Raw genomic sequence first — 23,558 nt, 5'->3', positions numbered from 1 at the left:
AGCTTTCCTTCCTCCTTAAGAGATTAGGACAAGGTGCTTTTGGAACAAAATTCAGCAAGGAATATAATACCTGATCATTGCAGAAGCTATTTTAAGTCCCTACCAATAAATAGCTCTTAAGTAATTTACTTTTTTTTAGGATAGGAGCAGAAATCTGAGCGTGATTATGTTTGCCATAATTGAGGCGTCCACCTTTCCCTAACAGTTAATGCAGCTGGGCCGTATACCTCATCGAAAATAGCAAATATATTACTTAATGTATGAACGCACCTGATGAATAATACACGTTCATACCAGAAAGTATTTGTTATTTTCTATTGGCTTTATAAATTAAATGGAATGTGTTCATTAGAATGTCAGTAAAGCGTAATGGTGGGTGGCTGAAATTTTTATACTAGGTCCACTTGAACTGCGATCATACCCGTCAGTACCTTGTATATTTTCCCTTTTGTCAGGAGAGAGCATTTTGATCTATGTAACACCGGGTCAAAGTACTAGCGGTTACAGGTTCGTTATTGATGGTGGGACTAGTTTGAGCTAATAAAGTAAGAGTATCACACAAGTAGTATATTGACAAGACAATAAAGTATACTGGCTAAGTGCAGTTGCTATATTGGTATCATGTAAGTGTTTAGTAAGTCTCATAACATGGAGATGCATGTGACCTGTATATGCCATTATAAAGCAGAGTTGTTTCATTGTATTTACTTTTATTTTCTCAGATACACAGAATAATGCAACTGGCTGTGGTGATAGCAGAGCTGCTTGAGAGTGGTTCCTCAGTAATGGTAAGCCTGGAGGATGGCATGGACATTACAACACAGGTAATTTTATAAAATGATCTTCCAAATTTGTTCTTCACTTACACTTTTCAAGATTTCCAACATGGCACAAATTGAACCTAGTCCAGTTTTGTGCTTAAAATTTGGAAAACTCTCCATCAGAATTTTGTTCCTACAATAAAGTGCTGTAACCAGATTTTCTTCTTTCATTTTGCTGTCGATTTCTTTGTAACGGAGGTGCATCTCAACAAAATAGGCCTGATAATTTAAGCAACTTCAACATTGCTGCTCTGGTGCTACACTGCAATAAATTTAATTATTTACGTAGTTAAGCTCTCCATGGCATTGTGCATGGGTATTTCAGCACCTGGAGTGTAGTTTTTGAAATTTACCATAGTCCTGCTGCAGCAAAGACATGACAGCAGTTTGCCCATTAATGTGTTACAGAACTTTATTGAAGCAATAATATCATACACTAATTACTTATATTGAAAGATACAGACATATGTATTTGTAATACTATTTAACAGTTCACAAAAAGCTTCAGATGCAAGTATTTTATTGATTGGTTCATCTCCTCCCTCCCCAAAACCTACCGTTTTCTGTTATTTCAATGATTAGAAAATATATGTTTGTCCTTTTTTCCCCCAACAGTGAATTTGTAGTTTTTGCTGAAAATGTGGATGTAGCACTACCCAGAGAGATTTTTCCAACTGCAGATCTTCAAACCTCAGCACATGAACTGGTGTAGATTAGGCATAATCCAGACCTAGTTCATTGACTGATGTTGGTCAGCATCAAAAATCTCCAGGGACATCCCTATGGCCCCAGCGCAAACAATGCTCCTTCTCGGTGACACAAAAGAACTCATCTCAAGCAACGCAGTTGGTTCAGAATTTTTATTTATGGCCCAGTCTGTATAAAACATTTAAAAAATGTAATCTTTATAATCATTAATGTTTTTCACCATTCATATCTTGCAGTTGTTTGTAAATTACCCAGTTAGTTGTCACCATGCACTCAATGAGTATTGTAGTTTCACATGAGCAGGGTGAAAATTACCACCCGCCTAATGAAATTCTCCACCCTCTTTTCTATTTGGTTGTTATGTGAAATGGATTTTGGGTATTGTAGGTCCACCAGAGATGGCGTTAAAAAAATGACTGCTCCCATGATTCATCTCTCACACAATTTGTCCACAATAGGTGGAAATCCACCATGCCTGCCTCTGGCTCAAGACAAAAGAAGAGGCCTTGGTGGGGAAACCTTTCGCAGGCATTTTCAACATTAAATAACCAACTTTACTTGTCCCAAAATTATGTAATTGTAATTTTTATTTTTATTTGTCATAAATGTAATTATTAGCTAAGAACACTGATCTGAGTGAATAAAGAAAATGGTAGCTGTAAACAACAAATACATTATTTGAGTGATTGGATTGGTCACTTCTGTGCGACTTGTTGGTTTATGAATGATAGCTTTGGAAAACAGTTGAATTGATTGCTTGGTTTTCTACTGGTTACTCCTTCATTAGTACTTTTTGCTACTTTTGATCCATTCACATTTAGGCAATCAGATTTTTCACAAGATCACAAGATATTTCAGATGTGGAAGGCCATTCTGCCCATCTTAATTCGTCCATCCAGAGAAATCCTAATATACTCCCAATTGTAGCAGTCAATTTTTTCTTACATAATTCCAGGGTTTTTGCATCCACTATTCTCTCTGGAAGTTTATTCCACATGTTGATTGATCATTCTGTGAAGAAAACTTTCCTGATATCAGTTCTAAAAGTTTGAACCAGTGTCCGCTAATTCTGCTCCTGCAGTTTAATTTAAAGTAATATTCTGGGTTAAATTTTTCTATATTCTATACGCTTAACAATCTTGTATACCTCAATAAGTTCATCTCTCAGCCACCTCCTTTCCAGGCTGAAAAGACTGAGTTACTTCATAACAGACCCCTGATACTGGGGATCAGCACGTGGCTCTTCTCCACACTGCCTCAGCACTTGAATGTCTTGTCTTGTTTCTTGACGACCAGAACTGTATGCAGTTCTATTTGGTTGTTATGTGAGATGCATTTTGGATATTGTAGGTCCACCAGAGATGGTGTTAAAAAAAATTTGAGGAACAACTTTTTCACCCAGAGGGTGGTTGGAATCTGGAACTCACTGCCTGAAAGGGTGGTAGAGGCAGGAACCCTCACAACATTCAAGAAGCATTTAGATGAGCACTTGAAATGCCATAGCATACAAGGCTACGGACCAAATGCTGGAAAATGGGATTAGAATAGACAGGGCTTGATGGCCGGTGCAAGCACGATGGGCCGAAGGGCCTCTTTCTGTGCTGTATAATTCTATGACTCTATGAATATGACTCGAGGGTTATGGGGAGTGGGCAGGAAAGTGGAGTTGAGGCCAAAATCGGATCAACTGTGATCTCATTAAATGGCGGAGCAGGCTCGAGGAGCCGAATGACCTGCTCCTGCTCCTATTTCTTACGTTGTTATGTTCCTGGTGCAGTTGGTCCAGAGACTATAAAGATTAATCTTTCCTCCCCTGACTTGCATTCTACTGTTTCGCCTATGTAGTTCAATATCCTATTGGCTTTGTTGAATGGTTGGACATGTTTTGCACTGACTCTACTAAGACTCTTTGGTCTCTTTCAGCTTCATCCTTAGCTATTTCAACAGCATTTATGGAGTACCCGTGTTGTCTATTTTTCCTTCCTTTTTGTAGTAATTTACATTTGCTTACGTTAAATTTCATCTGCTATTGTTCTAGCCACTTGCATATCTTATTGAACCTATTCTGTAATTTATGAGCTGCCTCCTCTGATTCTACTGCCCCTCCTAGTTCAATATCATCAGCAAATTTTAATAATATTGCATAGAATTTTCTGAATCCAGATAAAGAACTAGCAGGAGTGGTCCCAGCATGAGCCCCTACAGCACCCCACTCATTACTTACCCCCACACTGATTTAATTCCTCTAACAAGCACTTGTTATTTCCTATCCCTCAACTAGTTTCACCCCCATTTCTCGGGTTTGCCCTGAATCCCTACTGCTTTTGAGTTTAATTAAAAGCCTTACATGTGGAATTTTGTCAGAGATCTTTTAGAACATAAGAAATAGGAACAAGAGTAGGCTATTTGGCCCTTCGAGTCTGCTCCACCGTTCAATAAGATCATGGCTGATCTTCTACCTCATCTCCACTTTCCTGCACTATCCCCATATCCCTTGATTCCCTTAATAGTCAAAAATCTATCGATCCCTGTCTTGAATATACTCAATGACTGAGCCTCCACAGCCCTCTGGGGTAGAGAATTCCAAAGATTCACCACCCTCTGAGTGAAGAAATTTCTCCTCATTTCAGTCCTAAATGGCTGACCCCTTATTCTGAGACTGTGACCCCTGGTTCTAGACTCCCCAGCCAGGGGAAACATCCTCCCTGCATCTTCCCTGTCAAGCCCTGTAAGAATTTTGTATGTTTCAATGAGATCACCTCTCATTCTTCTAAACTCTAGAGAATTTCTCCTCATAGGACAATCTCCCCCCCCCCCCCCCCCCCCCCACCTCCATCCCAGGAACCAGTCTGGTGAACCTTCATTGCACTCCCTCTATGGCAAGCATATCCTTCCTTAGGTAAGGCGACCAAAACTGCTCTCAGTACTCCAGGTGTGGTCTCGCCAGGACCCTATATTGCAGTTGGAAGTCAAGGTACACCATGTCATAGGGCTTGCCACAGTCTACGTGGGTTGTCACTTCCTCAACAAAGCCGAATAGGTTGGTTAGGCAGGATCTTGCTGTGATCCATAAGTTATTGATTCTATTATTTTGCTTAAAATAGAAGCTAACGGGTCTGTAGTTGTCTGTATCTGTTTCACTGCCCTTTTTGAATATGGGCACCACATTAGCCTGTTTCCAGTCCTTTGATACCTCCCCGGTGTCCAATGACTGCCTCATAATGATTGTCAGTGCATAACAATTCTCTTTCTTCTTGTGTTTCAGCATTTTGGGATAAATAGCATCTATCCCTGGGGATTCATTTGTTTTGAACCCAATTAGTCTGTCTAGGATTTCTATCTCATTTATACTTGTGATATCTTTGTTTGGAGAGTGTATGTTGCTGATGTCTTTTCCCTTGTGAATACTTGGAGGCAGTAGTCATTCAGAATATTTACTATTTTGTGTCTATCAAGCCTGTTTGTGTCTTTTATAGTTTTCACCCTTTCTTGGTGTCAGCCTTAGCTCAGTGGTAGCACTCTTGCCTTTGAGTCAAAATGTTGGGGGTTCAATCCCACTCCAGAGGCTGTCACTTCAGTGCAGTACTGGGGGAGCACTGCACTGTCGAAGGTGCCGGCTTTCGAATGAGACGTTAAAGCGAGGTGCGTTCTGCCCTCTCGAGTGGACGTAAAAGATCCATGGCACTGTTCAAAGAAGAGCTGGGGAGTTCATCCTGGTTTTTTGGGCAATATTTATCCCTCAACAAACATTACTAATACAGATTATTTAGTCATTATCTAATTACCGTTGGAGTATAAAAGTAGGGAAGTCTTGCTACAACTATACAGGGCGTTGGTCAGACCACACCTGGAGTACTGCGTGCAGTTTTGGTCTCCTTATTTAAGGAGGGATATACTTGCATTGGAGGCAGTTCAGAGAAGGTTCACTAGGTTAGTTCCTGAGATGAAGGGGTTGTCTTATGAAGCAAGGTTGAGCTGGTTGGACCTATACTCATTGGAGTTTAGAAGAATGAGAGGTGATCTTATTGAAGCATATAAGATTTTGAGGGGGCTCGACAGGGTAGATGCAGGGAGGATGTTTCCCCTCGTGGGGGAATCACAGTTTCAGAATATGGGGTCGCCCATTTAAAACTGGAGATGAGGAGGAATTTTTTCTCTGAGGGTTGTGAATCTTTGCAATTCTCTACCCCAGAGAGCTGTGGAGGCGGAGTCATTGCTTATATTGAAGGCGGAGATAGACAGATATTTGAGCTACAGGGGAGTCCAGGGTTATGGGAGCGGGCGGGAAAGTGGCATTGAGGCCAAGATCAGATCAGCCATGATCTTATTGAATGGCAGGGCAGGCTCGAGGGGCCGAATGGCTTGCTCCTACTCCTGCTCCTATTTCTTATGTTCTTATGTTTGTGGAACCTTGCTGTGTGCAAATTTGCTGCGTGTTTCCTGCATTACAGCAGTGATTATACTTCAAAAGCACTTAATTGGCTGTACAGTGCTTTGAGACGTCTTGAGGTTGTTAAAGGCACTATATAAATGGAAGTTCTTTCTCATTACAGAAAATGTTTGCTAATTATGTTCACTTGTACGTCTTCCCAGTACTGATTAATCTCAGGAACTTATTTCTACACAGTCTCTGCAGCCACTTCAGGAACACTGCTCCAAATCTCGGTGTACATACAGAAAGTCGAATAGTCCTTGTCTGTAGTTTGCAATTTGAAAGACCCAATCCCTGCTGCAGGAAAAATTCAGCTTTAACATTTAACAGTTTTTACATTTAATGAGTTTTTCAACAAACAACAAAATGTGAATTTTCAAGCTAAGCTTTGCTGTGGAATTTATTCAACAGCTTTTCAAACAACTGCCCCAGCATCCATTGGTACCACACAGCTGTCAACAGGGAATCAATGAAGCAGTAACATTATGGCTTGTAATATTTGTGAATAACAACCAATTGTTTCCTTACCCCATAACCTTCAGCACACCAGAGTGCTGATTGTTTTTGACCAAGTTCCCCACTGTTACACTTCTCCCTTTTTGCTGCCAGTGTTTTTTCTGGAATTACCTCATAGAATAATCCAATGTCATCAGCATTTAAAACAACACTGGATGATGATTCTTCAAAGGATAATGTGTACTCTTACAATTTTAAACTGTTTAAAATCAACTGCAGCAGACTAAATACACACTGCTTTCAAATCACATTGCACACTTAACAATTTTTTTTACTGGCAGTAAATCTTCCTGCATGCTAGAGCAAACTTTTACCTTTTCTTTTCCCATGGGCGCTGTAACCAAATATACATTTAGCATGAACAGTAGTAAATCATTGGCAAGTAAGATCATTGATCCCATTTAGCACTTTTAAAAGAAGAGAATTCTCCTTGTAAGTACTTTGAATATAGTACTTGTCCCAAGATATATTTGGTGTGCTTATTTTCTGTTTATGTCATGAACTTAATTGGAAAACTATTTTTGAAGAGTTTGGCTGCAGGGCCCAGTAAACATTAATTTCCTGCAGGAATAAGTCGAGAGATACGTGCTTCAGTGACGCAACATAGGGGATTTCAGTGGCGAGTGTCTACCACCCAACATTGAAATGTGGTTTGCCTCCAGACTGATAGACGACTGTTTTTTACAGTTATTGTTTTTGCTGAATGCAAGGGTAAGTACTTGGCAGTAAAATCTCTAAGCTGTTGAGGTTCCTTCTCCTTTAAGAAAAGCTCGCTTTAAGTGTTCTAGTTTGTTTTGCCTAGGATTTCTCTCTTATTTCTATCTCATATGTCAGCTGTAGCTCAGTGGGTAGCACACTCGCCTCCGAGTCAGTAGGTTGTGGGTTCAAGTCCCACTCCAGGGACTTGAGCACATAAAGCTAGGCTGACACTTCAGTGCAGTGCTGAGGGAGTGCTGCACCGTCGGAGGCGCTGTCTTTCAGATGAGACATTAAATTGAGGCCCCGTCTGCTCCCTCAGGTGGACATAAAAGATCCTGTGGCACTATTTCAAAGAAGAGCAGGGGAGTTATCCCCGGTACCCTGGCCAACATTTATCCCTCAACCAACATAACAAAAACAGATTATCTGATCATTATCACTTGCTGTGTGCAAATTGGCTGCCACGTTTCCCACATTACAACAGTGACTACACTTCAAAAGTGTAAAGCGCTTTGAGACGTCCGGTGCTCGTGAAAGGCGCTATATAAATGCAAGTCTGTCTGTCTTTGTGTTGTACCAATTTTGCATTCAGTTATTTATCTTCTGGCAGATTCTCTTTCATTGCCTTCTTTACCTTTTTGTTTTTTGCTCTTGCATAGGAAGCATTTATTTCTCTTCACAGACTCCACTGCCACTTTTTTTGCTACACCAAGTTTGAAGTCAGTTTGTCACCAGTTGCACTGACCAGTTGATATCATTGCAATGTTTAATAGTAAATCCATTCATTGAATGGGAAATGTGCAATGGCCCAGTAATTCCATTCCAAACGCATGAGTACGGCCGGGGTACTCACTCGTCTGGCCAGAGGAAATGCCGGTTTTCAGCATGCACAGCGCATGCGGAGAAAACTGGCATTTCCTGTCCTCTGAACGAAGGGGTTCAGAGGCACAGCGCATGCGACTGCACAGGCAGCGCGTGCGCAGTGAACTTCATCGATTTCATTCATGGATTCAGTGAGGTTAAGTCCTTACAACTTACACATGAAAAAAGCATGTGTAAAGTTGCTCCAGAGGCTGCGGAGGAAGATATATTTTATCGTGGAGCTTCTGAAAGGCAATATTTTTGTTTGGGAAAGGGAGGAAAGTTATTTTAAGAAATGATGAGGTAAGTTTTAAAGTTTAATTTTTTTTTTTTTTTAAACGGGTTTTCAGTACTGTAGGTAGAAGGAGCAATTGTGGCTGTGTGAATTGAATTTGCTGTGTTTATTAAATGTGAAAATGACTGTTCTAAAATCAGTAATGTAACATTTCCAACATTTTTAAGAAAGAAACTTTTCATCAGTAATATATTCTTTTAAGTAATTATGTATGTATGTCCGTATATATTCCTTTACGTATATGTATATATTCCTTTACTTATGTGTATGAATGTATGTATTTAATTATGATTTTCCAATAAGTTACTTTCTCTGAAAGTCATAATTAAATACATACATTCATACACATAAGTAAAGGAATATATACATACATATACGCAAAGGAATAGACAGACATACATACATAATTACTTAAAAGAATATATTACTGATGAAAAGTTTCTTTCATAAAAATGTTGGAGTCATTTTCACATTTAATAAACACAGCAAATTCAATTCACATAGCCACAATTGCTCCTTCTACCTACAGTACTGAAAACCCGTTTTAAAAAACAAAAATAAACTTTAAAACTTACCTCAGCATTTCTTAAAATAACTTTCCTCCCTTTCCCAAACAAAAATATTGCCTTTCAGAAGCTCCACGATAAAATATATCTTCCTCCGCAGCCTCTGGAGCAACTGTACTCATGCTTTTTTCATGTGTAAGTTGTAAGGACTTAACCTCACTGAAAGCATGAATGAAACCGGCGAATTTTACTGCGCACGCGCTGCCTGTGCAGTCGCACGCGTTCTGCCTCTGAACCCCTTCGTTCAGAGGACAGGAAATGCCGGTTTTCCCCGCATGCACTGTGCATGCTGAAAACCGGCATTTCCTCCGGCCAGACGCGTGAGTACCCCGACCGTACTCTCGCGTTTGGAACGGAATTACTGGGCCAACATTTTACATGTCAATAAAATGAAAAATTTAACAATTGCATGATTTGCCCCCTCGCATCTGTGACTGAGGGTCCAAGGAGGTGCATTGCGCAAGAGGTCATCGTTGTACGTATCCTCACACTGTTCCCTTTCGGGAACTGTATGAAGTGGTGGAAGGATTTCTGGCCACGTTAACGCTCCTTCCGTGACCATAACCATCTTCATACCAGCCATTAGGGTGGTTAGTCCTATGGCGTGAGGGTTTTACGGGCTCCCACAACCCATCTGAGGGGGGGGGGCCACCCACACCCGCGGACGCAAGTATCCCGCTGGATGTCCACCCAGAATTTATAGTTGGAGCTCCGACTCCACTTGCCAGGACTGTCTGGAGCGGGGTTCGAAACCCTACTCCTTCTGGCCCAGCGGCGGGGATGCTTACCGCTACGCAAAAGGCCCACTCCGCGCAAAAGGTGACACCCATACGTTTCCTGCGCCTTTTCCCTCCCCGTGACTGGAGCCCTATGCTGCCACTTGAAAGACCAAGCTATCATCTGTCCTTTTTGCGGCGCCTTTGACTTCTCATTACCAATGATAAGCAGGCGCTGCGCCTCCACCTCGTTGAGGAGATTGCTGAGGTCATCATCAGTTCAATTGTGAGTTCTTTTAATGCCGTGAATTGTGCTCATTCCAGCCATTTCACGTTGCTAATCGGAGTGGGCCTTTGGCGTAGCGGTAGGATCCCCGCCGCTGGGCCAGACGGGGTAGGGTTTCGAACCCCGCTCCAGACAGTCCCGGCAAGTGGAGTCGGAGCTCCGGCTCTAAATTCTGGGTTGACATCCAGTGGGATATTTGCGTCCGTGGGTGTGGCTGGCCCCCCCCTCCTCGTATAGCTTGTGGGAGCCCGTAAAACCCTCCCGCCATAGGACTAACCACCCTAATGGCTGGTTCAAGGATGGTTACGGTCACGGAATAAGCGTTAATCACGGCCATAAATCCTTCCACCACTTCATACAGTTCCCCAAAGGGAACAGTGTGAAGACACGTATGACGACGATGTTGCTAAATAAATAAATGGAATGAAAAAAATTCTTTCAGGGCTTTTAAAAGTCTTTAAATTGCTTTAATTCTGTTTAAAACTACTTCAGATTCTTCAAAATAATGTAAACGTTTTTAAAAGTTTATTAAAGTTACCAAAAGCTTCATAAAAATACCAAAAACCTATTTGAAATGCTGCTCTGCATGTAAAAATGCTTTTCAGCTTGTGAGAAACATTGGGGGCGTGTCCTATTAAACTGATGGTGTGGAGATGCCGGAGTTGGACTGGGGTGGACAAATGTAAGAAGTCACACAACACCAGGTTATAGTCCAACAGCTGTTGGACTATAACCTGGTGTTGTGTGACTTCTTACATTTGTCTACTATTAAACTGAGACCTCAAGGGGCGTGTCTCACTTGCACAGCGCGCTACAGGCTTCGCGCTGGCTGCACTCCTGGGCGGCGTGACGTCAGACGCTGCCCGGGATTCTTCTCTTTCAAACAGGAATTCCAGGTGTCCCTGGAGGTGAACGGCAGGCGCGTCGGGTAAGTGCAGATCGGGGGCTTGCATGCGCGGCAAACCCCCGACCCGAATTTCTGCCCCATTGTTTCACAGTTGGCCACTGTATGGAAGTGATATTTCAATGGAATTTGTACTAAAGTTGTCTGGTCTCACTGACAGCTGGTCACTAATACTAGTTTCCTATGCAGTGCAGGCCAGTTATAGTGCACATTTGGGTCAGTGTGAAGCAGTTTCAGTTTAATGTCAACACAGCCAGTGTAACGTAGAGGTGTGAAATCTTTGAATACAATTTAGAAGCAGACGTGAGGCCGTCTCCAGGATTCTTGTGAGCCATTCACAAACTCTATTTTCCCTAGCTGATGCGTGAGGTGGGACTGTCAGACTAGGTCACTCTCAGCAGGAGCCACCGTGTAACTAGTACAGGAAACTCTTTATTATCCGGCACCAACGGGACCGGCGTGGTGCCGGTTTATCAAAAAGTCCGGATTACAGAAAGATATAGTTAAAAGGTACGAGAGCTCCGTACACAGCAACAAATCCAGGCTTCCCTGTTGCTTAGCAACATGTGCAGGAACTCCGGCCACAGACCAAGCGTCCCTGTTGCTTAGCAACAAGTGCACGAACCCCAGTTACACAGCCACAGATCCAGGAACTGCCACTAATATGAAGTAAAACTTACCTGAACCTACTCCTGAATTTTGCCGGTTAACAGAGATTTCCGGTTATTTAGGTGCCGGTTAAAATAGTAGTAGTTTTCTGATACCACTATTGGTTGAATATTACTTCTTTTAAAGTAGTGTTGCTTTGTTTTGCTTCAGTTTAAAACAATTTAGGAGCTATGAGACTTGATATTGCACTTATGAAAATAGAAGAAAGTAACTGAAATATAACAGGGCATTAATTACTTGTGTAATGGTATTTTCTGAAATCTATTATTTCATTATAATGCTACCAACACCATTCAAATAGTTACATTTTTTAAATTAATATTTACGGTATTTTATATTGGAGCTGGAAAAATTTAAGATCTGCATGGGTTTTCCCAATTTTTCGAATGTATTTGTTTTAGTTGCTTGTTTTTTTTGTGGATTTAAGAATATCACTGAATCTAAACTAAAATGAAGAGGGTTCTTAAGTTTTAGGACGACTTTACTTTTTATACCGTTTTATAGTAGTACTGTAGGAATTGACGAATTCCTAACTAATAACTGAGGTCGACTCAGGAGATCAATCAAACAGGTCTTTAATGTAAGACTAAACGAGTTCAAACAGTTTGATGAGATCGATACAGGAGAGCCACGAAAACAGGTCTTAACAAGATGGAGATTCCACGAGGACTGCCTGGGCAGTCACGTGGTTTACGACATGACGTCATCGCGTTTGCCCGCATTTTCCCGCGCTCTTAAAGGGGCCATGCCCCGTGCATACAAACACTATATACAAAACAAAGTAATGTCTAACACAATGGTACAGGCTTAGGCTGGTGTTAGAACATCGTTAAAGGGAATTGTGTACAGTTGCCCAGAGTCATTCAGTGGCTCCGCCACAGTACACTGTATCAATACAAATGTAAAACATCCCTTTAAAATAAGCTTGTTGTGTAAGTTCTGTTTACATCAATATACTTGCCTTGAACAAAATTTCAGTCAGCACTTATAAATCCTGCTTCCGTTAACTAGAGTTATAAGTGCACCCTGCTGTTCAATACAGCCTGTACTTAAATTCACTCTGCAGTTTTTAAGGCAAATATTAGTCTGCTTTCTACTGTATTAGATAATTGATGTCTTGAGTACTGGCATTAAAAGTTATTAAGGTACTTGCACTTTATGTATCCCAAAAGTCACCCCACATTTCATGGAAATATTTTTATTTAAATTCTTTAATTTGTTATTTCTTTATTATTCTCCGTAATCCTGCTGTTTTTTCTGTTCTACAGTACTTATATAACTGGAATGCATTGCCGACAAAACTGATAAGAATTTATTTGTCTTGCAACAGTAGCCATAATAACCTTACCGAAGAATATCAACTCAAATTTTCTATACTCCGTATATAGCACAACTTGTGCCTGCAAAACCTAAAATAGACTTATGCCAACAAATATGGGATATAGATGCACCATGATCAGCTCCTGCTCCATATAATTTTATTTACACTGTTTCCTGATAAGCATCCCTAAAATTCTTAATTTAAAGTCACCATTTTGAGGGTTAGGACGCTTTTTACATCCCTTCGGTTAACAGTTTACTTGATAGTTACTTCAAATGGTGCATGTATTATTGTTGTATTGGTTGAAGATTATTTCTCTCACTTTAAACTGCATAAAATCTTCACAAGTAAATCTCCTTTTTTAAGTATATAACTACTTTTCAACAATTTCATACCACTTAGGCATGTGTATACAAGAAAATAAACTTTCTAAGTGTTTATTTTTCCTCAGATACTTGATTCCCTTTGACATGAGCAGATTCAGCACAGTCCTTGGTTTCATTCACACACCAAAGAAATAATCTCAGAACTAAAATTAATTTAAGATACTTTTCACCCAAAATGACTTAATGTCATTATCCCTTGATTTGAACAGGCAGATCAATAATCCTTGGTGCTTATGTACCATCTGTAAACACTGTGTGCATGAATCCAATTTATCACCTCATTAACTGTAATATGATCTGTTGGAATTTTATCAACTTGATAAGTTCTCTCATCAGACACTTCAACCTTTACATTTAGTGACAGAAAGTATATCTGCATGCATTTGTCTTGATATACACTGATCTCAAGCTTGACTTTGTTATATGTTAGCTTTTTTTAGCAGCCTTTCTGATCTTCAATATGTTTAGCCAGAAAATAACTAGCCATATGGACTAGGGACATCTCTGGTTCAATTGCTGTTCTGTGCTGAGTCCATCAACATCCTGGGGGTCACCATTGACCAGAAACTTAACTGGACCAGCCACATAAATACTGTGGCAACATGAGCAGGTCAGAGGCTAGGTATTCTGCGGCGTGTCTCACCTCCTGACTCCCCAAAGCTGTTCCACCATCTACAAGGCACAAATAAGGAGTGTGATGGAATACTCTCCACTTGCCTGGATGAGTGCAGCTGCAACAACATTCAAGAAGCTCGACACCATCCAGGACAAAGCAGCCCGTTTGATTGGCACCCCATCCACCACCTTAAATATTCACTCCCTGCGCCACCGGCGTACCATGGCTGCAGTGTGTACCATCTACAAGATGCACTGCAGCAACTCGCCATGGCTTCTTCGGCAGCACCTCCCAAACCCGTGCCCTCTTCCACCTAGAAGGACAAGGGCAGCAGGCACATGGGAACACCACCACTTCCAAGTTCCCCTCCAAGTCATACACCATCCTGACTTAGAAATATATCGATGATCCTTCACTGTCACTGGGTCAAAAACAGCACTGTGGAAGTACCTTCACCACACGGACTGCAGCGGTTCAAGAAGGCGACTCACCACCACCTTCTCAAGGGCAACTGGGGATGGGCAATAAATGCTGGCCTTGCCAGCGACGCCCAGATCCCATAAGCGAATTAAAAAAAAAAGTTAGCTGATGCCTGGTGAGGCAGCAATAGAGGTGCTGCAAGTCACTTAGAACTGCACTTTCAAATTCCTAACTGTCTAGCCTTTGGTTTTCAATTTACCATGACATTTCTGCAGCTACCGATCTGCTCAATCACACCCCAAACTTCACCTTTGATACCCTTATTCCCAATAGAACTCTCTCTCACCCTGGTCATTCCCCCTGGTACGGCCTTCATCTTGTCCATGAGACCCAGCTCCTGCTTCCTCATCCCTACTGCCAGCAAACTGCTGACCACTTCCCTTCTTGGCCCCCATGTTAGCTGTTGTTGTTAAATTTTCCCGCTCCTCAAGTACTATCCCCCTCCCCTTCAAATTATCACCCCTCGCCTCATAAACCCACCCTTGACCCCTCTGTCCTTGCAAACAACCACCCCATCTCCAACCTCCCTTTCCTCTCCAAAGTCCTTAAACGTGCTGTCGCAAATCCGTGCCTATCTTTCCTGGAACTCCATGTTTGAATCCCGCCAATCAGGTTTTCGCCCTTGCCACAGTACCAAAACTGCTCTTATCAAAGCCATAAATGACATCCTACGTGACTGTGACAGTGGTTAAACTATCCCTTTTCATCCTTAGTGTCAGCGGTGGCTCAGTGGGTAGCACACTCACCCCTGAGTCAGAATGTTGTGGGTTCAAGTCCCACTCCAGGGACTTGAGCACAAAAATATAGGCTGACACTCCTGTGCAGTGCTGAGAGGGTACTGTCTTTCGGATGAGACGTTAAACCGAGGCCCCGTCTGCTCTCTCAGGTGGACGTAAAAGATCCCATGGCACTAATTCGAAGAAGAGCCCCAGTGTCCTGGCCAATATTTATCCCTCAAACAACATAACAAAAACAGATTATCTCATCATTATCACACTGCTGTTTGTGGGAGCTTGCTGTGCGCAAATTGGTTGCTGCGTTTCCCAAAAGTACTTCATTGGCTGTAAAGCACTTTGAGACGTCCAGTGGTCGTGAAAGGCACTATATAAATGCAAGTCTTTCTTTCTCGACCTGTCTGCCACCTTTGACACGGTTAGCCACACGATCCTCCTTCAACACCACCTCCATCGTCCAGCTAGGTGGGATTGCCTTCGCCTGGTTACATTCTTATCTATTCAGTTGTAACCAGAGAATCACCTGCGATGGCTTCTCTTCCCTCTCCTGCACCATTACCTCTAGAGTCCCCCAAAGATATATGTTTGGCCTCCTCCTATTTCTTATCTGCATGCTGCTCTTCGGCAACATCATCCAAAAACACTTCAGGTTCTATTCAGTTCTACCACGCCACCACCTCTCTTGACCCCTCTATTGTCTCTGATTTGTCACACTACATGTTCGGCAAGCAGGAATTTCCTACAACTAAATATTGGGAAGACAGAAGTCATTGTCTTCGGTCCTTACCACCGACTGCATTCCTCTCCCTGGCAACTGTCTGAGGCTGAACCAGACCATTCGCAATGTTGTTGTCATATTTGACCCCGGGATGAGCTTCCAACCAATTCTGGCCTCTTGCGCATCCGACCACAAATCCTCTCCAGCACTCTAACATTGCCCGACCCCACCTCTGCCTGAGCTCATCTGCTGCTGAAACCCTCGTCCATGCCTTGTTACCTCTAGACTTGACTATTCCAGTACTCTCGTGGCCGGCCTCCCGTTTTCTATCCGACATAAACTTAAACTCATCCAAAACTCTGCTGCCCATATTCTAGCTCGCACCAAGTCCCGTTCACCCATCACCGCTGACCTACATTGGCTCCCGTAACGCCTCAATTTTGAAATCTGTAACCTCCTCCAGCTTTACAACCCTCCAAGATCTCTGCGCTCCTCCAATTCTGGCCCCTTGTGCATCCCCGATTCTAATCGCTCCACTATTGGCAACCGTGCCTTCAGCTACCTAGGCCCTAAGCTCTGGAATTCCATCCCTACCTCTCTACCTCTCCTCCATTAAGATAGTCCTTAAAACCTACCTCTTTGAGCAAGTCTGTCCTAATATCTCCTTATGTGACTCGGTGTGAAATTCTGTTTGATAATGCCCCTGTGTAGCACCTTGGGCTGTTTTACTACGTTAAAGGCGCTATATAAATGCAAGTTGTTGTTGCAGTTGGCTTCAATGCCCCTGGATTAGGGAGAGAAAAATGGGCCACGTCCCTGCTCTTGATCACCTACTTGAATTGCACACTGGGACATCAGATTAGAAGAGGATCAGGCTCTTGCAGTCAAATAGCCTTCCAGCAGTCACTGTCAATACTCATGTACGAATAATGGCAACTTGGCAAAATCCCTTCAGGAGTGGTGTGGTGGAAAGAAATTTGGTAAAAGGGGTAAGAGCAAAAGTGGTGGGAACTTTATATTTTTGCATGATAAAGTACTTGTTAAATAATATGCACAATTTACAACATGCCATGAATGCAAATGCTTCCCTCTAAAAGTAATGTGAAAGCACTGAAGTAAGTCATATAATTTGGGTTTTAGCAGAACCTGAAATAGACTTCATCAGCAAATATGGTTTGAAAGTGGAGCCTTTTAATTATAATGACAGCTCGGGTACCTGGACTAACTATAATCTGTTTTTTAACACTGATGTTTCAGGTTGAATTTTACTCGCTGCGTAAAGTTTTTCCTCATGTCGCCTTTGGTTCTTCTGCCAATCACCTTAAATCTGTGTCCTCTGGTTCTCGACTGTTCCCATTGGCAGAAGGGCCGAGAACCAGAGGACCCAGATTTAAGGTGATTGGCAGAAGAACCAAAGGCAACATGAGGAAAAACTTTTTTACACAGCGAATGGTTAGGATCTCGAATACACTGCTTGACAGGGTGGTGGAGGCAGATTCAATCGTGGCTTTCAAAAGGGAATTGAATAAGTACCTGATGGAAAAAAATTTGCAGGGCTACAGGGAAAGGGCGGGGGGAGTGGGACCAGCTGAAGTGCTCTTGCAGAGAGCTGGCACGGGCTCAATGGGCTGAATGACGACCTCCTGTGCTGCAACCATTCTATGATTCTGATGTTTTTGTAACTGGATAACACAACACTAGGTGATTCAACAGGTGGAAACTTTTTGCCTTTGTTTTCATATACCATAACGTCCAAAGTGGTGATGTCCTTATAATTTATCAGCTTATCAAAAGCTAGCCATGAGTGTATGAGGCTCTATAGATACTTTGACCTGTCCCTTCAGGTTTTTTTTTCTTTTTTTCAAGGTGGTTTCCCTGGTGCAGTTGCTGTGTGATCCATTCTACAGAACACTCGAAGGTTTTAAAATACTGATCGAAAAGGAATGGTTGTCTTTCGGCCACAAGTTCAGCCAACGTAGTAATCTAACTCCTAACAGCCAGGGAAGTGGCTTTGCTCCAGTTTTCCTACAGTTTCTGGACTGTGTGCACCAGGTAAAGAAAAAAAGATTTTCCACAAATTTTACAGATCATTTTCATGCAAGAAAAGTGAGCAATGCGAAAAGTCATTCAACACATTAAAGCTCATCCCTGTATATGTACAGATTAAAGCTAGACCAAAACTAAACTTAGCCGTGTGTGGAAGGTTGCATTTGAAAGAATTAGAATTAAAGGCACGTTAACACATGGTTATAGTGTGCTAATACAGCAAGGGGTTCAAATGACATCGCCAAACTGGTTTATCATGTTTACATCCTGAAAACGTGCTGTGGTTTCTTTTCTGTAATTATGTAAAGCTAAAGTTCATTGGGGTGTTTTTATGCCATCTTGGAGGTGGGATTGGGGGTTGTTCCTAGTGGGCATTATCGCAGATAGAGATAACAGGGCTTCCCTGATCGAATGGTGATTTGAACTGAAATGTTGCTGTGCCCCACAAATTGAACACCACTGCGCTGAATCAGTATTGGGGTTTGTTTTGTTGCATGTTATGTGGAGTATACGACAGCCTGTATGTTAAAATAACTTCAGGTAAGATTGTAACTAAAAATATTTACTTACTCTGCATGTGATTTGCTTCTTTCCCCCATAAGCACATAAAATGATTCATACTGATGAAGTAACACGTAATTGATGTCAGTTAATAAAATAACTGGGATTTATTGATTGTTGTGAAGGACTATCATGACTTCGTCATGGCCATATCTTGTATGTTACCATAGGTTAACGTTTCAAGGAGAGAACCTGGTCAAATCTCAAAAAAAGATAACTACTCTTTGTTTTTTTCAGATGCTGACACGCCTGTTGTGTACTTCCATCACGTTCTATTAATAGTTCAGATTTTCAGTTTTTGTATTTTTTCTTTTTATCCATTTTGCTTATGCTGCTTGTATTGTATTTTTCCTGTAGATTCACCAGCAGTATCCTATGGAGTTTGAGTTCAACCAGTATTATCTGAAGTTCCTGGCCTACCATTATGTGTCCAATCGCTACAAAACCTTCCTGCTAGACTCTGATTATGAAAGAATAGAACATGGTATGCTTTACACAGGTCAAAATATTTGTCTGTTAGCTTTCCAAGGAGTTCTGAATTTCATGAATTCATGTATGAAACAAATTTTCCAAAAATGCACCATTCCCTCAATACTGCACTTTTAATGCTAGATTGTGCGTTCAAGTCTGCAGTATGAAACAGACAGTATTGCTCTCTAATTTGTAGCTTCGACTTTTTACATAAACAAGTTCAGTAATGAGAAAGAACTTACATTTACATAGAATTTCATTACATCCTCAAGACATCACAAGCGCTTTACAACCAATGAATTACTGTTGAAGCACAGGCACTGTTGTTACATAAGAAAACACAACAGCCAATTTACACAGAACAAGATTCTACAAACAGCAAATGAATGAATGACCAGATAATCTGATTTTAGTGTTGTTGGCCAGGACACCAGGAGAACCTGCTTGAGCAGGCGGATGGTTTAGCATCTCATCCAAAAGACAAATTTTCCAAAAATGCACCATTCCCTCAATACTGCACTTTTAATGCTAGATTGTGCGTTCAAGTCTGCAGTAGGGCTTGAACCCACAGCCTTCTGACTCGGGGGCAAAAGTGCTGCCACCTGAGCCAACCTAACAATATTTATACTAATACAATAGCAATATTTATACTAATATACTTCATCTTTTCATTAGTATTATGTAGTCTGGAGTCGTGGACTATTCTGCAAATAAGAAAGACGCTAATAACTAATTAATGATGAAGTCCCCAGTTGTAACAATATTCCACACTTTATTCAATCCACACAACAGGAGCATGTCTCTTTAAATTGAATTCAAGGTTGACTTTAAATGGAGATTATGGAAACAGAGAGGGTGCTTTTTGTTTCATCCTGCCCCACTTCTGGGTTTATTTTCTTCCCGTCTTTTAAATATCCAACACAATGCAATTTTCCCTTTCCGAAAGTGCAGGCCAGCGATCTGCACTTCAAGCTACTCTTCCTGATTCAGGCGCTAAGAGGTACACAAAAGTGACATAAGATTACTTGCCCACTCTTTTTCTTTCCTGCTTCCAAGTGGGTAAGTGCTTAGCTTCAGTCTGACAGCTTGCAAATGTTATAAACTGAGGTAGTAGTGGTCATGATTCCAAATCGCAGCAAAGTGTTAGTAGACTTGCACACAGGTGATACTTTTTCATATTGCAGTTGCCTAGGAGAGCATGAGTTTGTATCAAAATGAATGTTGCATAACCAGAGAGTTCTGCTATGTACTGAATGGTTATCATCTTGCACTGCTGACCATGACCTAGTTCAAAAAAAACACTTGCAATACATTTTGGCTGGAAGCTTGATTTTGATGAATATTCTTGTAGATTTGCTGTCCAAGAAATGGCACAGAAATCAGTCAGCCATAACATATAATTAATGGTTTCAACATGTGAGGCTGGATAGCTCTCAAGTAGCCTTATGAATGATATTTACAATTATCTAGTCATGACATTATATTGCTAATACTTGCAATACATTTAAAACTGGATGTAAATTTAAATTAATGTATTTACAACCATGAAAATCAGCTGAAGCTGTGTTGTGATATCAGAGAAGTGGAAATATGATAACAGTTTTCCTCTCTAACCACCCTAACTAAGAGTAACAAAATCAGTTGAAGCAACCTTTGTGTGTTTTTTAATGTGATGACAATAATGAAAAATTATTTTTTACTTCTACAGTTGTTTCCCTACACAAACCTAGTATCTCCATAGATAGAAACAGTTCATTGAGGCCCCCTCATGTTCCATTGGTAGAAATACTCTTTAGTGGTTTCCTCTGATGCTGTGTTTTGATTAAGCATGACCTTTCGGCAATGTAGGATTCTTATACCTACTGATCACTGATTCACAGAATTTGTAGCTCACCCATCTGGTTATTGATTTAGTGTAACCTTGAATTAAAATCCCTCTAGGCCCCTATATACTGTAAATGAAATTGATCCCAAGGAAGGGTGTGAGAAATTAGACTTCTGATGTGCATTGCTGTGAATTTAAGCAGTGGATTAATAATATTCTGAGCTTTATTGTTGAAGATTTGTATTAATCTTCTGAATTGATTTTCTTCTGTACAAATTGATATTTGAGTTAAAAATAATGTGGACACTGATCCTTTTTACTAGGAATTTTATTTGAGGACAAGGTGGACAAACAGGCAAGAAAGGGAATCTGCATTTGGGAATGCATTGACAGGATTCACAAGAAAGGACCTGTTTTCTTCAGCTATCTGTACAGTCCTGAAGAAGGGGAGGTATGATACTTAGATAATTGTACATTTGATCAATTATTTTTTCATTAGTATAAAATCTGAATGCATACATTTTATGTTTTCATTTTTATTTCCTTTTAAATAATACAGTAAATTCTTCTTTGTAGAAGCATGTACTAAGGCCCTGCATAAACATCTCTGCTCTGAAGAAGTGGGATTACTACACGGGAGAGACACTTTCCAGTGGTCCTTCCTACGAGTGGGACATGGTCACTGTAAAAGCAGGTGCTACTGAGGAACTAGAGCAGCCTGATGGTTCAGTCCCACAAACTCACAGAAAAGTGGTGTGGCCATGTTACGACAATGTCAGCAAAGTGCAGCCGGACGCCATTACCAAACTCCTTGAGGTAGAAACAAAATGAACCTAAATTCTAATTATTTTATTCTAGCGGTACTAACTAAGAATAACAAAGAAATTAATGGGGGTAAGAGTAGCAGAAATGTATTTGACAAATGCAGTTGCTGTGATAGCCTGTCATGTTTGACACGCCAATACATGGTGATATTACCATCAGCATGGAAAACTGATTAAGCTAACACTTGTGACTAGGAAATTCAATTTTCAATTAAGTTGTAAAGGGTCTATATAGCTGTCACTCTGTGGATCAACAGCTGAGTGCACAAAAATGTAAAACATCACTGCTGAGAGAGAATTTTTAGTGGATATGGCTTTAGCAGGGATGCAGTCTAAAGAAACTGCTGCTTCTGTAATCATGAATTTGATTCTACACTGGTACATTGTAATTACAGGAGATTGAAAGGCTAGAGAATGAATTGAGCCAAAGTCCTGAACGGTGGAAACCAATCTGGGATCGAATAAAAGTCAACCTCAAAGAGGAAGTAAAAACAGAGCAAACTGTAAGTGCATCACAGTTAGGGCTGTGGTACTATCCCAGTGTGCTGCTTTAGCAGAAGACAAAAGTCTTCCAGTTGAAATAATAATTGTAGTAGCAAAGTTGTACTCCAGAGTCAGAGAGAGTTTGGGTGAGGTTGTAGGGCTGGACGAGCATACAGAGATGGGAAGGGCGCAGCCATGTAGGGATTTAAGTACAAAGTTGAGAATTTAATGGAGGCATTAAGGAACCAGGAAGCGATGTTGGTGAGGAAAGACAGGGATGATGGATGACCAGCACCTGATGCAGAAAGGGATACAGGCAGCAGAATTTTGGATGAGCTGAAGTTTATGAAAGATGAGAGGGCAGACTTGCTACAATTGTGGTGGAAGTGGAGACACTCAGTGTTTTCAAGGAGAGACTGGATAGGCATTTGAGGGAAATAAACTTGCAGGGCTACGGGGATAGAGCGGGGAAATGGGACTGACTGGATTGCTCTACAGAGAGCCGCCAACGGACTTGATGGGCCAAATGGCCTCTTTCTGTGCTGTTATGACTCTATGGGCTATAAGTTGAGTAGCTCTCCGGAAAAATTAGCACCCCCTGCGACGGAAATTGAGTGGTAGTGCCCCAAGAGGGAAGTGGGGCATTACTGGAAGCGCCCCGCATCCCTCTTGGGGCGCTGCGAAGGAATATCGCGGCGCTATGTGCCACGGTATTGCAGGCCTTCTTCCCCTTCTGAAAGGGGAGGGGCCTTGCGCAGCACAACACAGGGCCCAGCTGGTTCCCCGGGGATCGGGAGTGCCGGCAAAAGAGCCCAGCACTCAAGAGAAGTGCCAGGCTCATGGAGCGCAGCCGGCACTCCGCGGGGGCGGGGTAAGGAGGCCGGGGATGGGAGAGCAGACAGGTGCTGGCAGGCGGCCAGCAGCAAAAATGGCCGCCTCGCACCTCGCCTTTAAATAGCGCCTCCCCAGCCGCAGGTAGGCCCCCTGACCCCGTCCGACATAGTGTCCGGCAGTAAGTCGGGGGTGCTCCCAAAGAGCGCGGCTGGGGCACTGCGCACGGCGATGACGTCATCGCCCGCAGTGCCGCGGGGCGCCTCTGGTTACCGCCACTGCTAACCTCCTGCTGAATTTCGTGGGAGGCGTTGGCGGCGCCGCGCCCGGGCACTAGTTGCTTTTCGCCGGCGCTAACGGGAGGCGCAAAGCAACCGAATTTTTCCCCCTATGTCTATGACTTTATGACTAATTGAAATAGCCGAGTCTGGAGGTAACAAAAGCATGGGGGTGGTGAAGGTTTCAGTGGTAGATGGGCTGAGGCAGATGTAGGTGGCTTTGGTGATGGAGAGTATATGGACTTGGAAGCTCCGCTCAGGGTCGAATGGGATCATAGAATGGTTACAGCACGGAAGAAGGCCATTTGGCACATCGAGCCCATGTCGACTCTCAGCTAGTCCCACCCCCCTGCCCTTTCCCTGTAGCCCTGCAAATTTTTTCCCTTCAGATACTTATCCAACTCCCTTTTGAAAGATAAGATTGAGTCTGCCTCCACCACCCTTTCAGGCAGTGCATTCCAGATCTTAACCACTCACTGCATAAATTTTTTTTTCTTACGTCGCCTTTGGT

At 42.0% G+C, this 23,558-nt stretch overlaps 1 protein-coding gene across 5 annotated transcripts in view; it reads left to right on the top strand.

Moving 5' to 3' along the window:
• Positions 1 to 23,558, top strand: part of sbf2 (SET binding factor 2) — a 709,984-nt gene that overhangs the window by 667,545 nt on the left and 18,881 nt on the right. For 4 of the 5 annotated variants that reach the window (XM_086007986.1, XM_086007985.1, XM_086007989.1 and 1 more), the window contains 6 exons: positions 723 to 824; positions 17,595 to 17,780; positions 18,693 to 18,819; positions 20,955 to 21,082; positions 21,208 to 21,447; positions 21,851 to 21,958. In XM_086007986.1, coding sequence (XP_085864112.1) covers positions 723 to 824; positions 17,595 to 17,780; positions 18,693 to 18,819; positions 20,955 to 21,082; positions 21,208 to 21,447; positions 21,851 to 21,958 — 891 coding nt within the window. Of the gene's footprint in view, positions 1 to 722; positions 825 to 17,594; positions 17,781 to 18,692; positions 18,820 to 20,954; positions 21,083 to 21,207; positions 21,448 to 21,850; positions 21,959 to 23,558 lie in introns of those variants that run through there. The other variant, XM_086007988.1, reaches the window with a different exon arrangement.

The sequence above is a fragment of the Somniosus microcephalus genome, chromosome 15 (genome assembly GCF_052327205.1).
Source record: "Somniosus microcephalus isolate GS21.2 chromosome 15, FLI_Smic_1.0, whole genome shotgun sequence".
Taxonomy (NCBI): Eukaryota; Metazoa; Chordata; class Chondrichthyes; order Squaliformes; family Somniosidae; genus Somniosus; species Somniosus microcephalus.
The sequence above is the reverse complement of the archived record's forward strand: the minus strand, read 5'-3'. Positions and strand labels throughout refer to the sequence as shown.